This window comes from Tupaia chinensis, unplaced genomic scaffold, assembly GCF_000334495.1.
Source record: "Tupaia chinensis unplaced genomic scaffold, TupChi_1.0 Scaffold000610_1, whole genome shotgun sequence".
NCBI lineage: Eukaryota > Metazoa > Chordata > Mammalia > Scandentia > Tupaiidae > Tupaia > Tupaia belangeri.
The window spans coordinates 2,341,359-2,362,989 of NW_006160129.1; the positions used below are offsets into that span (position 1 = coordinate 2,341,359).

Below are 21,631 nucleotides of genomic sequence, written 5' to 3' on the forward strand. Positions count from 1 at the left end.
CTGTAGCCCTCCAAACACGTGTGCTCTGATTTGTCTGCACCTCTGACCTTGCTGTGCCCTGTACCTGGAATACACAAATCCCCTTCTTCCCAGAGTGCTCATCCCCGGGAGCACCTTCTCTACAAGTCTTCCTCACCCGTGTGGACTGGGGCAGATCCCCTCTCTGTGTCTCTCTAACCACTTTTCTGTGTCGCTCCATCTCCACTCCTGCCACAGTGAACTACGATTTTTTACTCTTCTGGCTCCCTCCTTAAGTCATGAGTTTCTGTGATTTTTGTCTCCTACCCTTAAAAAAAATCATTTTTTCTAATTGCCAGAGAGCAGGTACACTCGCAGGAGAGAAAGAGAGGGTCTAAGCACCCACCGTGGGACATGGTCACACCACAATCCCTTCTCCACCTCTCCCTCTTCTTGGGATTTTGGGCATGCACGTGCATGTGCCCTGCATGTTTTTCGTGCTGCTGGTCTGGGACTTGAGCTGTGCAGTTGGTTGGGTGGGATCCAGCTGCCTTAATCACCATGTCACCATGTCACCAGTACATCTTCATAAACTTGTTTATCCAAAGCATGGTTTTATTATTCATGCTTTTAAATTAAAAACAAAAACAAAACCGAGACCAGCAGTTGGCATGATGGCTATGTCACTGGACTCCCATGTATTCAACTGCAGTTCGAGTCCCGGACAGGGTGGTCTAAACTCACGCGGGGTGCATGTGCATGTGTGCCCAAGATCCCGAGGAGAATGGAAGAGAAGGGATTGTGGCGTGGCCATCTCCCGGGGGGGGGGGGATTTCTCGCTTTCTATTTCTCTGTCTCTCTCTGTCTTTCTGGCGAGCACACGTGCCCTACAGCATAAACCTCTAAGGAAAAAAAAAGACAGCTAGGACACCTCTAAAATGGAAATTACATGGAGCCAGTCATTTCATTTCCACCTGCCTCAGTTCTTTTATGCATAATTTGTAAAATGATTATAGCCCTTACTAGTATTTACATTATGAAAGTATTATTAAGTAAATTAGTCTAAAACGGGTTATGATGTCTTCTCTGAAAGGCAAGCATGATACACAAATGAGGTATTATTGTTTAGTTTTTCCTTTTCAATCTCATTAAATAGAATTAGATGGAACTCTGCTTTAAGCAATATCCAACAGGTAAATGATTATTGACTTGAGTAAAAGGAAATCAGAATCTGTAGCTGGAAACTCAGTTTGTGCAGCGTAGACGCCCTGCATTGATATGTAGGCTGGTTAGCACGTTCTTGCCCTCCATGCTGCATTGCTCACATGCTGGAGACAGGTTCCCCTTCCGATTCAGTCATGCACGGGTTCTTCAGAAAATTCACTGGAAAGTGTATATGCATAAATTTCAAATTTTTAAAAAGGTTTTTGCTTTAGGGTGTGTGCATTCACTAGAGAGAGAGAGACAAAGACAGAGACAATTAGAGGGAAAGGGAGAAATCCCCCTGCCCCTGGGGATGGCCATGCTGCAATTTCTTCTCCATTCTCCTCCCAGGATCTTAGACAAGCACGCACATGTGCCTGGCATAAGGCGTTTCAAGCTGCCAGGTCTGGGACTCGAACTGCAGTTGACCATGTGGGAGTCTAGCGATGTGACCACTATGCCATCTACTGATCTGCATTTCAATTTTTTTTTTATTTTTTGCACCAAAATAAACTCACACTTCTATCTCAATTTTCCACAGACTTTGTGAAGTCCGCTCACAGAGTGCACGTCAGATAACCTAGATATCCTGGAATTGTTACAATTTAGAAATGATGTTACTAGCATGCAACTCGCCTTATTGTTGATTTAGGGTCTAAATTAATTGTGTTTGGCCTTTACTTTTAATTCCAGTTATTAACATGAGGGCAGCTACTACTGTAACCTTTTCGTATTAGTTACCACCAACTGGCAGTCCAGAGCTTTTCTGTCTTCATCTTGGAATACAGGATTGCAACTGGCAGGAGAGAGCGGGTAGTAGGAATAATGTGTCGATAGTTGCTATGAACATCTGAAATTTCACTTTGAATTGTGTAGGCCTCTGACCCGAAAGAGCACCCTGGGAGGACTGGGATAACAGCGGTGGCACTGTGCCCATCTGTACAGCATCGTTGTGCTGGCCTTCATGTGTGTATGACAGCTTCAACCCACTTGCGGTTCTTTGGTCTCTATGCTTGGACTGCCCCCTGTTCTTCCTCTGTCGTCCAGCCCCCTTAGTGTCAATCCATGACATCTCAGCTCACCTTCACTCCCTAGGACCAGTCTTCAGCGTCATGTGCATGTGGTCATCTGTTTTCCAGCTGACCCATTTGTTTTGGCTTCTGGCTTTTGCTCTCAGAAAGGCCCCCTGCTTGGATGGCTGTCTAGCCAGCTGTGAGGCCAGCTGCCAGTTCCAGACTCCAAGGTGACCAAACTCCTCTCCCCACCTTCTGACTGGTCCTGACGCATAAGCATGACAATAGGTGAGAGACAATGGCAGTGCGACAGTTGTGTCTGACCAGATTTGTCCCTGTGGAGGTCATTTCATGGATAGACTGCTCAGAGAGGTCTGTGTATTTATGCGTCACAGTGGGCCTTGTGCCAGGAAGCCTGTATGACCTCAGCGGTCCAGTGAAGGGGGGGGGGGGTATGGAAGAAGAGTTAGGAGAGAATACTAAAGATGGATTTAGTTTCTCTACAGTTTTTGTCATGTCCAGCTCTAGGCCATGTCTACCAAGGCATTGCCATGCAGCCAATGAGTTGATGCCAAGGTATACAGGATCTTAGATATCCTCCAAGGTGGGCCTTCACGTGGTCCAATTTCCCTGCCTTCACAAAGACAGTCTAGGAGTTATGTTTTCCGTTTTTGTTTGTTTTAGTTTTTGCCATAGGGCACTTGTGCTCTGGGATGGGGTCGGGGAGAGATTCAGAGAAAGAGAAAGTGAGAAATCACCCCTTTCCCCCGGCGGAATGGCCACACCACAATTCCTTCTCTTTCACTCTCCTCTCAGGATTCTGGGCCCTCACACACATGTGCCTGGAGTGTCTTTACAGATACTGGGTTCAGGATTTGGACTACAAAGTCGGCCATGTGGGATCCAGCTGCCCCAGACACCACACTAGCAGCTGGCCAAAGTTTTCTACTTTTAAAGCAAACTGTGGAACAGACCAGCAGCTGTGGCCCAGAGCACTGCCTTTCTGGTTTCCCTCTTGCCCTCTGCTGTGAGAGTCCTATAAACAGGGACCATATTTATCCTAGTCATTTCTGTATTCCTAGCACCGACACAGTCTTGGCACAAAAGAGATGTTCACCGAGTGAAGGGATGAATGAATATAAATATCAAAAAATTAGGTGACGATAAAATAAATCTCCATTCCCAAAGAATTGCAAATGAATAAAATAGTAAATTAGAAAATGAGTATTTTACTCAACAAAGATTACCAAGTCCCTCTAACATCAAAGAAATTTGAAGATTAAAAATATTTAGGAGCCAGCCAGGTGGTATAGTTCTTAGGCAGCCGGATTTCACGTGGCTAACTGTGGAGTTCAAGTCTCAGACCTAGCAACTTAAGAAACGTGGGAGACGCACGTGCGTGCATATTTAAAACCCTGAGAGGAGAGTGGAAGGAGGAGAAGGGATGGTGGCATGACCATCCACACCCCACACGCACACACTCCAGGGGGTACGTTCTCACTTTCTCTCTCTTATGAGCATGTGTACCCTGTAGTAAAACTTTTCAAAAAAAAATGTTTTAGAAGAACTTATCAACGTTAGAATCATGAGCAGAAAGTAGTTAGTAGATTTCCAATCTGTCCCCTCTGGGTTTCTTTTCCAGAGCTTAACATCCAGACTCTGAGCCATGTCCTCCTGACTCTCCACGAACCACTGGATCCGTACCCGACTCCATACTTAGAACATGGGGATTGGACTAAGGTAAGTGCTGGTGTTTCACTTCTTTCTCTTTTATTTTGTTTTCAGCCATGTTCTCTACTCAGGACTTCTGAAATTCTCCTCTCTGGAGTCTTTCTCAGGAGAGGTGACGGGTATCCTGGCTAGCCTGGCTGTTCTCAGAATGTTGGAATCATCTCCGTGTGTGAGGAAATGTTGTGACGGCTCCTAAGGAGTGATGTGCTTTCACATGTTCTTGCTTGTTTCATGACTATTTAAATCCTTCGTCATTACTCTAGTGATTTTTTTCCCTAATGTGACTCCATGTAGAACAAAGGGGTTTCTGAGATGTCAGAAAGAAGTCCAGCCCACCGTGGGTCACCTTCTGGGCCAGAGGCACGAATGAATGCAGGACGTGAGCCGTGTAGTCTGACCAGACAAGTCCATTTGGGTCACGTGGCCTTTAGGCAGCCCCTACTGCATGCCCACTGCCACCTTCCCTAGCCCCTCACTGGCTTTTGTGCTCCCTGGCATTTGGTGTTATTTATTTTCCTTCTTGTTTATTGTCTTTCTTCCTCTCTAGAATGGAAGCTTCACAAGGGCAGGGGTTTTGTTGTGTTCGGTACTAAATGCTCAGTATTTGAACAGTAACTAGTCTGGGGAAGGTTCTCAGTAGATACCTGTTGTTTAAATGATTTTTTTTTCTTTAAAGCTTTAAAAATATTTATTTCTTCCATGAGCAAACAAGCAAGCAAGACAAAGAGACAGTGGTCCAACAGGGTCCTAATATTGCCAGGCACACTAAGTTTCAACCAGCCCCGGGATCACGGCACACGTGTGCCTGGTGTGCTCCAGGAAGTCTCTGGAGGTGAACCCAGAACCACCCCCATGATATGGCCTGAGTGTCAGGTGTTCCTGCTGTGCCGCCATCCAGCCCCCGAATGATGTCTGCTAAAAGTTGTGTTTTGTTCGTTTTTCTAAGGCTGATGCATACTGAGGCCTCTGGGAAGCTAATGCAAGTCTAGTTTGCAGCCCTGTTCCCCTTCACCCTGTTACTGATGACTAAGATGATGATGGGGGTGGCGGGCTGAACAAATTCATGGATGACACACAACTAGAAAGAATAACCAATAGGTCGGAGGATACGATCAGGATTTCCTCCCCCCATCCTGAGAAAATGTAATAATGAATCATATCTAACAGTATAAAGTTTAATGGGTACAAATATAAAGTACTCAGAGATCCCCAAATCCAATCGCACAAGTGCAGGGTGGAGGCGGGCTAGCTTACAACTGCACACATCACGAAGATTTAGAGTCTCCTGCTGATCGTAAGTAGGTATGAGTCACAGTGCAATGGAGCTTCCAGAAGAAAAGCCAGCCATTTGTTGTATTAATAGAGATAAAAGGGCAGCTGGTTCTCTAGTACTCGCTGGTGATCAGAGCACATTTGATCTGTTTCATGAATTCTGGGCTCCAGACAGCCAGAGACGTTGATAAACAGGAGTCATTCAAGAAGAATCAAATGGATAATAAGGGATCCGGTGAACAGTGTTACAAATAATGAAAGGGTCTAAGGTCGTGGGTGAGTGGGTGACGGGGAGGTGACAACCAGCAGACACAGAGGCCTTCCAAAAGTTGAGGGACTACCCTGTAGAGGAGAGATCTGATTCCTCGTAGGTAATCCCAAATGAGAAACGGAGGAGCATTGAGTAAAGCTCTAAACGTGTGCATTTCAACCCACTGGTGTTTACCAACAGTTAGATTTGCCTAGCGGTGAAACAGACAAGCACTGGAGGTAGTGCATGCCTTCACCCTGGTGGTATGGCGTCCAGAAGCTCGGCAGTTGTGTCGCACTTGGGGCTTGTGATTCACATTCGAACACAGGGGTGAAGGGGTAGGGAGAGTGAGGTTAATCACGATGGTAAACACATGCTGCATACTTGCTGCGTGGCAGACCAACACCAAAATAAGTGATGCACATGGTCATGATTCCTCATATGTCAGTCTCACTAGCTCCATTTTACAGATGAGAGAAATGAGGCTTAGAGAGATTAAGTAATCTGTTCAAGGTCTCCAACCTTGGTACAAGGCAGAGCCAGGATTTGAACCCAGGTGATCAGATCACTGACCTTAATTACTTCTTTAAGGACCTTTACTTCTAGAAAAACCCTTCTTTCCTACCCCAAGATTTATATATAATGGTATAATCAGCCCAAGGAGTTTATTATCTGCAGGGGTAGAAGACTGTAGGAAATAGGCTCCTTCTCTATCTGTATGTAGAATACAAACCAGTCTGGCATTTACTACTTGCATTGTACTATATGGCGCTTGGCATAGGACCTGGTACACAGTTGGTTCTCAGAAAACTTTTTTTTGGAGAGGTTTTTACTATAGGGCGTGTGCGCTCGCCAGAAAGACAGAGAGAGACAGAGATAGAAAATGAGAAATCACCTCCCAGGGGGGAAGACCATGCTGCAATCCTGCAATCCCTTCTCCTAATCCCTTCTCCTCCATTTTCCTCTCAGGATCTTGGGCATACACACACACGCGCCCAGCGTGAGTTTAAGCCACCGAGTCCAGGACTTGAATTGCGGTCAACTACATGAGAGTCCAGTGACATAGCCATTATGCTAACTGCTGGCCCCCAGAAAACTTTCTTTAAAAAATATTTTTGTCCCAAGGCAGGTGCACTCACCAGAGAGAGACAGAGACAAAAAGAGAAAGTGAGAGATCACTCCCTAAGGGAGATGCCCTTGCTGCAATCTCTCCTCTTTCAGTCTCCTCTCAGAATTTTGGGCATGCATGCACACACACAGCATGATTCTCAAGCCGTTGGGTCTGAGATTCGAACCATGGCCGACCATGGGGGAATCCCATGCTTTAACCACCACGCCACCTACTGGCCCCACAATTAGGATTCATAAAGTGAAAAGAATGAATGAATGCAACCCCACAAGGTTGGCTGCATCCGAAATGACAGAATTTGAATACACTGCTCCTGAAGAAAAGCAAGCAGATTGCTGGTGGTTTATGGTTTTCACAAAGTGATGATCCATCATTCCTGGCAAAGGCTTTTGAGAATTCCTGCTCAGTTGTTTGGACAATTTTCATTTAGACAAATGGTTATTGAGTACCTGTCCTGTGCCAGGTATGTGCAATGTGATGAGGATGCAGAGGCCACAATGCACTATGAGCTGGGGAGAAGGACAGGTGAGCAAATCCTTCGCTACATGTGACAAGTACTGTAGCAGGTGTGCGTGTGGGTGTATGAGTGTGTTTTAGGCATTATGAAAGCACAGAGCAGAAAGGAACTAATTTTACTTGGTTAAAGGAGTTGTCTAATATTTGATTACGTTTTAAAAATAACTTCTACATATGTTATGTTACTTGAGTTTATTTGGCCTTCACTAAGACCATGTGCAATGGTGACCGCTCCTTGTACAAAATATTAAATAGTCTCACAGAGGTTAGGTGAGATCCCCAAGGTCATGCAGCTACTAGGTCTTTGGGAAGTCATGACATATTTTTTCTATTTTCCTATGTGAAAACTGCGTCATGACTTTCCCAATGACCCAATAGTAAGAATACTTGCTGATACCTATTGCGTGCTAAGGATGCCCGTGGCTCTGTTCTAAACAAAACCCTTTTAAGATATTTAATCCTCAGGCCAACAGGTGGCATGGTGGTTAAAGGTGCTGGACTCTCACATGGCCATCTGCGGTTCAAGTCTTGGGCTTGGTGGCTTGAAAATCCGATCTGGTACATGTGCGTGCTCAAAAATCCCAGGAAGAGAATGGAGGAGAAGAGATTGTGGCATGGCCATCCCTCCTCCCCCCAGTAGGGATGATTTCTCATTTGCCCTCTCTCTGTCTCTGTCTGTCTCTCTCCAGGGAGCACACACACCCTATGATGAAAACCTGGAAAAAAGATTTTTAATCCCCACAACTCTGTTAGGTAGTTATCAATGCCCTTGCCATCTTACAAAATGAGAAAACGGAGGCATGAGATCTAAGTAACTTGCCTGAAATCACCTAATTAGAAAGTGGACAACCAGAATTTGCACCTACCTAGTGTGGTCTTCTCAGGCACACACTTCTCCCACGGTCAATTGCTTTAACTGGTCCTCTGATAGAGGTGGAACTCACACACTTGGACTTTCACTCCACGTTCAGTTTTATTGCAGGTGACCTTGTTCCTCAGCAGATAATTGCACCTTAGTGAGAAGAAATGTCAGTGGATACCAGGAAGGTGTGTAGGAGCGCGTACAAGGGGTTCCAGAAGAGAGAGGGTGACATCTAGAACGTACGTTAACAACCACTGACAAGCATAATGGCACGTGCTCTGATCAAATTCTCGTGTTTTAGGAATACAGAGTTTTCAGGGAGCCAGAGTCTGGCCTGTTGTTCTGCCGATCAGCAGCTGGGGGCTAGGGCCTATCATTCATTACTCATAGGAACTATCTACCAACGCTTATCCTGCAGACTTCTGAACTCTACCTTTTTTTTAAAAAGAAGAAGAGACATAAAACATTAAGAATGAAACGAGTTAAACTCAATACCTTGTATATTAGTGAGAATAGAGATACGGAACAGGACAAATAAAGCACATAATTGCTTAAACTATTCAAGCTTTCTCTCTGTAATAAAAATCCTTGGATTGAAAAATAGTTTAATCAAACATTATCGTGTCTTCCTAATTAAGTTGGATTGGCTCTGTGGCAATCTAACTGAGAAAGAATTGGTTATTAAAATGAATGAAGTAGGGCCAGCCATGAGGTTGTGGTTAAGGTGGCTGCATCCCACATGGCCCACTGCCCAGTTCGAGTCCTGGACCTGGTGGGAGAAACATGCTGGGTGCACGTGTGTGTGTCCAAAATCCTGAAGGGAAAGAAAAATGGAGGTGAAGGGATTTCAATGTAGCCATTTTCCATGAGGGATGTTTTCTCACTTTCCCCCTCTCTGTTTCTCTCTGGCAAGCACACGAGCCCCCTGTCCCCCCAGCCAGAAAAAAATAAAATAAAAAAAGAGATTGCCCTTCCTCAGTAATTACTGCTTAGGGTAATGTGGACATAACCTATGCGATCAAAGCTAGTGTTTCTTTTTTTTCTTTCTTTTTTTTGGAGAGGTTTTTTGCTATAGGGCGCGTGCGCTTGCCAGCCAGACAGACAGAGACATAGAGACAGAAAGCAAGAAATCACCCCCCAGGGGGGATGGCCACGCCGCAATCCCTTCTCCTCCATTCTCCTCTCGGGATCTTGGGCACGTACGCACACGCGCCCGGCGTGAGTTTTAAGCCACCAGGTCCGGGACGCAAACCGTGGTCGACTACGTGGGAGTCCAGCGACATAGCCATTACGCTAACTGCTGGTTCCCAAAGCTAGTGTGTTTTAAGACACATATTATCCCATAAGTTTTGGAGATTTCTTCATTAAAAAATTGGCTGCAGGCTGGGATCTCTATAGGCAGCGGGGCAGAAAAGGTCAACGTCCTTCAGCATTCTTTCCTTCAAAGCAGGTGGGGTTTCGGTTGGAATCGGTTTTTAGTGTTTTGTTTTGTCATTTATGAAGATTTAGTAGATTCCACCAATTATCTGGGCCTTTGCGTTTATGGATTTCTGTTTTCTTGGCTTCAGGCCCTTGGTAATGTTTGTTTTGATGGTGGCAGGAAAGTTAGTTTAGTCATGTTTTATTTTTGTTGTTCTATTTATTTCTAATATCTTTGAGTTCAAGTCCATTCCAAAGTGTCGTGTAACCTGTCTTTATGTCTCCACAAATAAAACGTTTCCAGCAGTAATTCTACTTTATAGTGCACCCTTCAAGCCCCAGTCCGGTTGATACCAGGGTTGTGCCAATCAGGGATTCTGTGGTATTAGGAGCAAGAACAAGAGTATGTCTAGGAAGTTATGTTTGAGATTTAGAATTGGATTTAGCATTTAGCATGCAACATTTTCGGTTTTCTAGATCAATTATTTTCGAGTTATCGAATAGCTGTATTTTTATAAACATAGTTTTGCTTTTCATCACTCAGTCAACAAAAGCTGGAAAACCCTTTTCTCACTTATTCTATTCTTCATGCCTGAAGGTAAATTACTTTTGAAAGCCACATCCCAAATAAACGGTTTTTCATAAAGCTCCGAGGAAATGAAGAATGTGAACTCTCCTGGCATTTGGGATGTACGTCTAATTAGAACTCTCAGGATTTCAAACCTGTAATTAGCTAACATTGAAGTTTTTAATTCTTAACTTGGAGTTCACTGGCATGAAACAAGTGACCCTTGTTGGAAATATGTCAGAAATGAACTGTTTCGGGCTGACCTTCAGTTTGTTGATCACTGAATCAAAACATGGCGAGTTCCTGGGTTTAAAGATGTCTGAATCTTAAATTTGCTGAAAGATGAGGCGGAGAGTTAGCACAGCTTTACTGCTGTGCAGGGCAGCTTGCCCTCGCCCTTCTCCTCCATCCTTACTGTTGGTTTTGGCATGAGCACATGTGCCACCTCATCTGGCTCCATCTTTGCTCTGATACTGTGTCACCTTGCCTGGCCTGCACATCTTGTGGGTTGTGAGTGATGGGGAGTACTCTGTTTTTGCAACCAGATAGAGGGGGATCAGCCTTTGAACTGATCTGGCATCCTTTCTAATACGTAAGGCTCTGTACTAGGCACCATGGTCTGCTACAAATGCTCTCAGTCACTTGAAAGTGGTAACATGGGGCCAGCAGGTGGCATAGTGGTTAAGGCTCTGGACTCCCACGTGGCTGACCCTGGTTAGTGTCCCAGACCTGGTGACTTGAAAGATGCCAGGCGTGTGTGCATGCAGGCCCAGGATCCCAAGAGGAGAATGGAGGGGAAGGGATTGTGGCATGGCCATTCGTGCTGGAGTTGAGCTCTTGCTTCTTGTCTCTCTGGTGAGCGCATGCATCCTATATCAAAAATCTCTCTCAAAAAAAAAAAATGGTAACAGGAGATTTGGGATAACTTGATTATAGCATGATCTTGAGCAAGCAGCTTAACCTCTCTTTGAAATAACTATTTCACAAGGTTAGTTTCACTTTCAAATGCATAACTGAATCCACCTTTGACTTTGCTTTAAAGTATGAATTCAAAACAAAAAGGCGTCTCAGTGATACCCTGCTCATATATTTCGTAACAGGAGCCAGTGATGACTCATTTAGAAGGTAATGACATGTGATCAAAGGAGGAAGGAACATTAGGTAAATACAACCAAGTGGCTGCTGGTGCTTAAGGTGGCTGTGTCTCACATGGCTGACTGCGTGGCTCAAGGTACGGGCCTGGTAGCTTGAAAAACATGCCAGTTGCATCTGTGTGCATACCCAAAATCCTGAAAAGAGGGAGAGAAGGAAGAAAAGGGATTGTGACATGGCCATGCCCCATGAAAGGGGTGCTTTTTCACTTTCTCTCTCTCTCACATGCTGTCTCCAGTGAGCACGTGTCCCTTACGGCAAACTGGAAAAAAGAAACTTAGATTTGTTGAGGGAGAGATTTTTGTTACAGGGTGCATGTGCTTGCTGGAGGGATAGAGAGAGAGAGGCAGAAAGCGAGAAATCATCCCCCAGAGGGATGGCCACATGGCAATCCCTTCTCATCTATTCTCCCCTCAGGATCTTGGGCACACACATATATGTACCCAGCATGAGTTTTAAGCCACCAGGTCCAGGACTTGAACCACAGTTGACTACATGGGAGTCCAGCAACATAATCATTACGCCATCTGCTGGTCTGGGAAATGCAATAAGTAAAATTTATTTTAAAATAAATGAGTGACAGTTTTCTGATTATAAAACATTGAGTGGGGCCAGCAAATGGCATGGTGGCTATGGTGTTGGACTCTCATATGGTTAACTGCAGTTCGAGTCATGCACCTGGTAGCTTTAAATAAATAATTTAAAAAATTGTACTGGGAACCAGCAGTTAGCATAATGGCTATGTCGCTGGACTCCCACGTAGTCGACTACGGTTTAGATCCTGGACCCGGTGGCTTAAAACTCACACCGGGTGCGTGTGCGTGCGTGCCCAAGATCCCGAGAGGAGAATGGAGGAGAAGGGATTGTGGTGTGACCACCCCCTCTGGGGGGTGATTTCTCGCTTTCTGTCTCTATGTCTCTGTCTCTCTGGCGAGCGCACACGCTCTATAGCGAAAACCTCTCCAAAAAAAAAAATTGTACTGATTGTAAAGAACTAATTTTCCCATAATTGAACCACAAACCATGCAGTACTTTGTACTATTAACATTCTAAAAATACTCATTAATGACCATTTTCTTTCATTGCACTCACCATCACGGCCTCACATTTATTTCTGTGGTACTAAAGGACAGATTCCATCTGATAACTTTCATTCTCTCTGCATATCAGAAAGTAGGAAAGAGAAGCAGTCACTCTGACCCACTTAGCTGTGAAAAAAGGACTCTCTCAAGTTGCCAGGAACTAATTTTACACTGTAGTAAAATTACAAGAAAATTTTGTTAAGAAACCTTTTCTCAACTGTGAGTTATTTGACTGAAACCTGAGGTGTTGGATTTCAGAACAAAGGTGACTTTGGAGGAGAAAGTTTGTGCCAAACTGGATCAGTTGTTTCTGTGTTATGTAAGGAGGAGAAAAAAATTAACTGTTTACTCCTAAACTATAAAGTTAAGGTGATCCTGTTACGCCAAATGACAGAATTTTCAAACCTCAAGTTTTACTTTAGAGCTATATTTTTATAAATGATTATCTTACCCACTCAAAACTAAATATAATTAAATACAAAATAATTAGCCTTGCTCAATTATATTTGAAAAGTACCAAGCTATTTTATTCATTGCGTCAGAACTGAATTATAGATGAGCTGTAAAAATGGTATCGTTAAACAATTAAAATCTTTGTCTTTTAAAATACGTTTTTGAATACATGTGCAGTCCAAAAAAATACAGAATATAGAAGAAAAAGAAGAAAATAGTCACAAATCATAACTCGGAGAGATAATTATCATTAATATTTTGTTGCATTTTCTTATAATTTCCTTATAGTGGTTTTTATGCACATACACATACGAATACAAAAAAAAAGATTAAAATGGATTAATGATTCATTACCAAAAATTTGAAACAAAAACAAAAGTAGACAGAAAGCATAATGAACCCCAAGTATTAATCAATCCACATCTGGCCCATTAATATTTTCTTCTTCTTCACTACTTTTTTATGTCAGAGTGTGTGTGTGTGTGTGCATAAACAAATATGTGTGTGTGTGTTGAACACACATGTGCATATGAGAGAAAAAACATCCTGCAATGGCCCTGCTCATGCTATTATCCTTTACCCTCCATTTCTCATTTGGTCAGGATCCTGGGCATATGCATGTACCTGGTGTGTTTTCAAGTTACTGGAGCTGGGACTAGAACCCTAGATGGCCATGTGGCATCCTCCTTCTGTGCAATGCTTAGCTGCTGCAGAATGGGGACATCCCTCCACTCTTTTTATTTTGAAACAAATTCCAGATGTTGTATCATTTCACCCATAAAAATTTTAATATGGGAGTCCAGCAGGTGACATGGTGGATAAGGCGTTGGACACTTCTACATGGCTGACCACAGTTTGAGTCTGGGACTGGAGGCTTGCTATTTCACCCCCCCGGTGTGTGTGTGTCTCTCTCTCTGGTCAAATTAAAATAAATGAATGAATAAATACAATAAATAATTATTTTAAAAATTTAATATGTATCTTTAAAAGGCATAACTATTAACATATCCAAATTCTTAACAATATTTTTTTAGTGGCATAGAATATTCAGTCAATGTTCAAATTTCAGTTGTTTATAAATGTCATAACTTTTTTCTTTTTTTCTTTTATTTATCCATTTATTTATTTTTTGTAATAGTGTACTCACCAAAGAAAGAGAGGGAGGAGAAATTAAGAAATCACCCCCCAGAGGCGATGGCAGTCCCTTCTCCTCCAGTCTCTTCAGAATTTGGAACACACACACACACACACACACACACACACACACACACGTCTGACATGATTTTCAAGCTGCCAGGTCTAAAACTCGAACCATGTAGTCAGTCATGTGGGATCCAGTGCTTTAAGCTTCATACCACCTGCTGGCCTCCATAACTTATTGTTATACTTTGCTCGTGTGAAGCAGTATGGAAATAAGTTTCACACACTGTGGTGGGTTGATGTATCTCTTAAATCTCTCTCTCTCTTTTTTTTATTTTGAGAGGTTTTTGCTATAGGGCGCATGTGCTCACCAGGAAGACAGAGACAAACAGAGAGACAGAAAGTGAGAAATCACCCCCCAAGGGGGATGGATATGCCGCAATCCCTTCTCCTCCATTTTCCTCCTGGGATCTTGGGCACGCACACACACATGCCCGGCATGAGTTTAAGCCCCCAGATCTGGGACTCGAACCATGGACAACTACATGGGAGTCCAGCGACATAGCCAATAAGCTAACTGCTGGTCCCTTAAATCTCTTTTAATATATAGGTTATCACTCTATAAGTTTTGTTCTTGTGGTTTGTTTGTTGAAGAAACCAAGTTGTCCTGTAGAACTTCTCAGGACAAACAACTGGATTTTTCTGCTTCCATTCCCATGTTCCTCTGTCCTCTGTATTGCCAGTAACTACAGGCTTTATCGGATTCAGATTTTTTTTTCAAGACTGCTTTATAGTGGTGTGTTTTGCCACCAGGAGGTATAGAATGTCTTCCTTTAATCTAATAATTAATAATCTCTTCTTTTATGATAGTACTAGCTCCATTAGTTCATTAAGGATTGCAAAAGCGGTGATATTTTTAGCCTAGTATTCCAGGAGTTGATTTTCAGTCTGTGCCATTGATGTTGTTATATCTTGTTAATCTTAAATACCTTTTGTTTTTGTTTTTTAATTATTGTTTGAACTCATTAATTGAAACATACTTAGTGCGTTTTGTTACATCTCATTTATTATTCTTAATGCTCAAGAAATCCCCGTTTACCTGTGGTACCACCTTCCAATTGGCTCCTGGCTTCTTTTGACACAACCCTAGAGGTTTTTGATGGCTCCCCTGCTATTTGGTATGAGATGACCTAGGGTCATCTTGTATATTTCGACATAATAAAAACCTGTTTATATTAAGATTTGAATATATATAAATATAACACAAAACCCTGGGACAGAAACCATTAATAAGGCGAAACACTAGAAATAACCCAATTAACAGAGGACCATTAGGGTTGGCAGGTGGCGTGGTGGTTAAGGCAGCTGGACTCCCACATGGCTGCCCTTGGTTCAAGTCCCAGACCTGGAAGCTTATTTTCTCAATTCCCTCTCACTCTCTGTCTGTCTCTGGTCAACTTTTTAAAAAATGTAAAATAAAATAATGGCAACGAATAAATTAAAAAAAAAATAGAGGACCATTACTAGAGGACCAGCCGAACCATGATACAGCCACGCAATGGAGCTGGGCGCAGTTGTAAACTGGAATTAGGAATCTTTAGAAATACTTATTATGGGTGTCTCATGGGGGGAAGATGAGTCTACAATACTGCCATATATGTAAGAATAAATGCACACACATCACATATACATGGAAAGAAAAGGAGCTTCAAAAAGTTCATGGAAAGCGTGCATGTTTATTTTGCTGCAAAATATGTTTGAAATCTATGTATAGATGTTTTTGTTTTGTTTTGATTTTAAATTTGCTACAGGGTGCATATGCTCACTGGAGAGAGACAAAGAGGAAAAGAAAGTATAAAAGCACTCCCCAGTGGGGTTGGCCACACTAAAATTTCCTCTTCTTCATTCTCTTCTCAGGATTTTGACATGCATGCACACACACCTGTTACGTTTTTCAAGCCACTGGTGTGGGACTTGAACCACATACTCAGTCACGTGGGATCCAGCTATCTCAACCACCATGCCACCAGCTAGCTCAAGTTTTTATCATACTATGCATTTTCCATGAAATTTTTTGAAGAGCTATTGTATATTCTTGCTTAAATTAAAAAACAAACAATGGAAGGATAAATATCACAAAATAAGAGTTACCTAGATGAAAGGGAGGGGGTAAAGTAGAGGGGACAGAATAGAAACTAGATCTCTTTGAATTTACTTTGCTTTGTAGATTTGACTTTGGAATCATGTAAAATCTTTTTGCATTATGTTCTTTATTCATGATCGAGTACTTGCACACATGAGGGGAGAGAGAGACGGGCACCCTCCTCAGCCACAGTCCCCTCCTCCAGACCTCCACCTCTCAGCTCCTGCCTGTGTGTTTCAGGCTGACAGGGGGGATTTGAACCACGTGGTCAAATATAGAACGCAGCTTCTCTTGAGCAGTGTGTCACTGCTGCACACCATGGAACCAGCCCAAATCATGTACATATTCTACATAATTATGAATTTTTTCAGAGTGTTTTGTTATAGGGCATGTACACTTGCTGGAGAGATGCAGAGAGAGAGAGAGACAGAAAGTGAGAAGTCACCCCTTAGGGAGGATGGACACGCTGCAATTCCTTCTCCTCCATTCTCCTTGCAGGATCTTGGGCATGCACGCACATGCACCCAGCATGAGTTCTAAGCCTCCACGTCTGGGACTTGAACTGCAGTTGACTACATGGGAGTCCAGCGATGTAACCATCGCACCATCTGCTGGTCCCTTCTGATATTTTTTTTTTTTAAAGAGCCTATGTATCCAGTTGTTGGTCTACAGAGAACTCTTTAGAGTGACTTTAAAACACACTGATTTGACTACATATCCCTGACTGAATATATACAAAGGACGAAAAAAACTGCAAAAGCATTTTTTTCTTTATTTATTTTAAGGTTTTGCTGTTGAGCATATGTGCTCGCCAAAGAGAGACAGAGACAGTAAGAGGGAAAGTGAGAAATCACTCCCTGGGGGGATGACCATGCCACAATCCCCTCTCCTCCCCTGGGATTTTGGCACACATTTTATATATCTATATATAGATATAATTTCCTAGCTCCTGTGTTCACTGAAAAGGCATAGAAACAATAACCCAGCCAGTAGCAATAAGCACCTTGGTATCTATACAATGATCTGGTTGAGGCAGAAAAATATCTATATACATATACATAAATATACATCATAAATACGTATATTTATTCAAGGATATTTCAAAACATTCATGGAAAAATGAAATTAAAATAAAATTTTATTTTGGTGTAAAAAATGTATGAGGCTAGCAGGAGGCATGGAGGTTAGGGCAGCTGGATCCCACATGGGACAGCTTGTAATGACAGCTTGTAAAACACACTGGGCATCTGTGCGTGCATGAAATCCTGAGAGGAGAATGGAGGAGAGGGGACTGCAGCATGGCTACCCACCCTGGAGGGTGATTTCTCACTTTCTCTCTCTCTCTCTCTCTCTCTCCAGAGAACACATATACCCTATAGCAAACTAAAGAAAAAGGAAAGAATGGCAGCAGGTAGCATGAGAGGGTGCTGGGCTCCCATATGGCCTAGACCTGGCAGCTTGAAAATCACACTGGTGGGGACGGCAGATAGCATAATGGTTAAGGCACTGGGCTTCCACATAGTTGACCGTGGTTTGAGTCCCAAGCCTGGTGGCTGCTTTCTCTCCCTCTCTCTCTATGTCTCTCTCTGGTCAAATTGAAGATGAATAATAATAAATAAAATTAACTTATTAAAAATAAAGAAAAAAGAGAAACTCATCCTGGGTGCATGTGTGTGCAAGCCCAGAATCCTGAGAGGAGAGTGGAGAAAGGATTAAAGCGTGGCCCTCCCCACTGGGGACTGATTTCTCACTTTCCCTTTGTCTGTCTCTCTATCTGGTGACTGCACTTACCTTATGGCAAGAAAAAAAGAAAAAAATGTCTAGTTTTTTTTTTTTTAATCTCTATTTTTTTCATAAACTTTTTGAAGACCTTTTATGTGTGTGTGTGTGTGTGTGTGTGTGTATGTATGTATGTGTGTGTGTGTGTTTAATGTATGTATGGTACCAGTTACCTAGCGCTTCTTTTTATTTAGATTGTTTCCAACCCTCTATACTTATGTGCACTTATTATTATTATCTTTTGTACAAATTTCTATAAGTGAAATGATCTGACTCGAGGGCAGGAGGATATGTGAACTCTCGACTGGTATTGTAGAATCGCCTCTGGAAAGGTTATACCAGCAGGTGACATGCCAAGTGCTAGGGAGAAGGTGACTGGTTCACTGCATGGCGAGTTCCAGACGTTCCAGACGTCGGCCTGGCCGTGTTCCTGCCAATCTCCCATGTCAGGTAGACCCCTTGATTTCTTTGTGTTTTTTCCCTCTTTGATTTTCCATACTGATATGATATTCATATTATGAATTAATAACTGATCAGAGTGGCCTGTACTACTTAATGTATTACTTATAGTTAGTGCTTTTAATGGTTAATGGCTTCATGATAAACATATCTATTTGTATATCATGAATGTATATACGACATGTCTTATATAACAGATGTCTATAGCTCTTAGCTCATATATATGTAAGCTATACATTTAAAGCTTTCTGGTAACTTTGGTAGCTCCCTTTGAAATTCCTGGAAAATGACTCTTTTTAATCGTAATTGCAGTGCTCATTCTAGGGGAAACTTTATTTCCCAGACATAGTTCAGGAAGTTAATGAACTTTTTAAAGAAAGAATTATTTAATTATTATTATTGTTTGAATTTGACCAGAAAGAGAGAGAGAGAGAAAGTGAGAAAGTAAGCCACTGAGTCCAGGACTCCAATTGTGGTTGACCATGTGGGCGTCCAATGCTTTTAGCCACCGTGGCACCTGCCGGCCCCAAGATGACCAATTTTGTAAACATTGTTTACTTGTACCTTATACGAGGAGGGGCTTTCAAAATGGCCATGGAAAATATATATAATGAAAAGACTATGCATGGATTTCAAAGATTTCATTTTAAAAAGAGTTCTTTTGGCACCAAAATAAGCTCATACTATAATTTCATTTCCCATGAATTTTTTGAAGTACTTCATATACATATTTTCTATGAATATGATGAAAGCCCAAAACAGTAGTGATATACTGCTAGAGCTGCAGCGACTGGAAAGATCGTCTGGCCTCACCCCTTCGTTTTATACTTTAGGAAACTGTGGCAAAGGGCAGTTATGTAACTTAATTAAAGTCATGCGGCTACTTTGTGACAAAACTCAAGTCTGACTCAGTACAATGCTGTCTCCATGTAGCTCCTCAGAATTAGCAAAACTTGAAGACAATATGCAAAAATAAAAATATCTGCTCTTAGGGAGATGGGGCTTGGGGCTTCTGCCTTCAAAACTCTATTATATCACATTTTCAAATAAAAAACCTACAGAAAAGGGGCCAACAGGTGATGTGGTGGTTGGGGTGCTGGACTCCCACAGAATTGACCATGGTTGAAGTTATGGACCTGGCAGCTTGCTTTCTCACTCCCACCCCCAGCCCCCTATTTCTCTCTGGCTATAGCAAATAATAATAATAATAATAATAAATAAAATTAAATAAATAATTCCTTTTAAAAAACTTTAAAAAAAGAGAAACCTATAGAAAAGAAATTGGGGCTGGCAGGTGGTGTGATGGTTAAGGCACTGGATTCCCATATGGCCAACTGCAGTTTGAGTTCCAGACCTAGTGACTTGCTTTCTCACTTTCTCTCTCTCTCTGTCTCTGGTCAAATGAAAATAAATAAATAATAACAATAACACATAAAGTTAAATAAGTCATTCTAAAATAAAGAAATCAGCAACAACATTACAAAGCCAGATAAAAGAGCACTTCTAGTATTTGGGAAGCTAGAAAGAAATTATGGATTTCTAATATTTAGTAAGGATTTGCAACAATCAAAATATATAGCACCTGAATGCCTGTGTATGTGTGTGTGTATGTGTGTGTGTATGTGTGTGCACAAACATGTGCATATTTCCTAGGCAGTTAAGAGCACTTTTTTATTTAAGACAGATTTTAGGTATAGGGCATATTCACTTGCTTGAGAGAGACAAGAGAGACAGAAAGCGAGAAATTACCCCTCTGGGGCATGGCCATGCTGCAATCCCTTCTCCTTTAATTCTCCTCTTAGGATTTTGGGCATGCATACACACGCACCTGGTATGAGTTTTAAATTTCCAGGTCTAGGACTCGAACAGTGGTTGACTACGTAGAAGTCCAGCGACATAACCATTATTCCATCCAGGAGCATTTTCTTGCATTATCTCATTGAATTATAACAATAACATCAAGCACAAAGAGGTCATGTGACTTGTCCCAGATCATCTTGACAGCATCTGACTCAGGATTTGAACCTAGGCCATCATAGACACAGTGGGTATTTGACATTTCAAGTCTTGATTATAAATTCCATTACTACTGAGGGTTGTGTGGTTAACACTTCCCAGTTCACGCTCTACCAAGGAATACCAAGATGGCACTCCTTAGAGCAAACTTTTAGAGACAGCTGTTTAGACCCCTCATCCGTACTGGCTAATGATGGGAGTTTTTATTCCTCATCTATGACATTGGGTATGGTTAATATTCACCTCATAGCATTGTTATAGGGCCAAGTGAGATAAATTCGATCCATTTCTTTTGATAGCATTCCTGGCACATGGGAAATTCTTAATAAATGATAACTGCGATCCTGGGATAGTATTGTCATCATCAGGACTACTAATATCATCCACGTTGTCATTATTCGCCTCTTCATTGACCTCTTTTTTGATGCAAAAACTCCTGAAAGGGATAATACATTACCCAAGGGGCCTGGGACTCACTCATCAGTTGTTTTTCTCCTGACAAGAAAGAGCAGAGTGCTGTGGACGCCCAAGGAAGGAAAGCACAATCTTGGAGAGATGTGAGGAGGCCTGAAAGACACGGCAGAGCAGGGTTTTACCCCAAACTAGCTGGAACACATTTACAAACAGTTGGATGGGGCCCCAGGGCGCCTACATGGGATGTTGCCATCTTTATCAGGCTTCCAGAGGGCTTATGAGGGAGTGAGGAAGGCCATTCTTAGCAGGTCGTGGAGACAGGCAGTCTGTCCTCGCCCGAGGGATCCCATGCACCTGTCTGTCCGTGGCGCCACGGGGGCAACGGGCAAACAATCCTTTGCACACTTTCTGTTTACTGTGCCTGGAGACAGGCCTTTCGCCATGGAAAATTTCTCTTCGTACCCTAAGTACAGGACACATATTGCACAATATAGAAGACCTTATTAAGAATTCTTGTTAACCTGAGTGCGCCCCGTATGCAGCCTAAGCCGGAGGGCAGTCCCGAGGAGTCTTCCACTTCTTACTCAGGGTGGTCTGCAGTAGCATCCTCCCACTTCCCCTAGAATCCTAGTCTGGTCACAAATGCCTGAAGTCTCCCTGTTTTACGCTACAGCTTCTCCCTCGGTCCAAGCACTCTTTAATTCCTGTATTTGACTCTTCACTAGTCATCGTGATGATTAAGACCTAGGCACGTGGTCAGATACAAAATGATGCAAGAGGGTATTCAGCGAAAGGCACATCGCACTCCCATCTGGCCGCCCGCTTGGCTACTCGGAAGTACCTGTTATTCATTCATTCATTCAGAAACACAGAGGGTGCCTCTGGATCCACCACCCTTCCAGGTGGATCAAACAGGCTGGCATGAGCCCTGCCTTCCACTACGGGTTGATCATATATGAGTACATTGTCATGAAGTGTATTAGAAAGTGACAAGCGCTATGACAACAAGTGGGGTTGGGGGCAGATAGATCGGGGTCACCGAGATAATATCAGAGCAAAGTCCTCAAGGAAG

At 42.6% G+C, this 21,631-nt stretch overlaps 1 protein-coding gene across 1 annotated transcript in view; it reads left to right on the forward strand.

The window, feature by feature from the left end:
• The window catches only part of MKLN1 (muskelin 1), a 390,424-nt gene that overhangs the window by 26,749 nt on the left and 342,044 nt on the right, over positions 1 to 21,631 (forward strand). The window contains exon 2 of the mRNA XM_006158840.2: positions 3,817 to 3,914. Within this exon, the coding sequence (XP_006158902.1) occupies positions 3,898 to 3,914 (17 nt within the window). The 5' untranslated portion in view covers positions 3,817 to 3,897. The remainder of the gene's footprint in view (positions 1 to 3,816; positions 3,915 to 21,631) is intronic.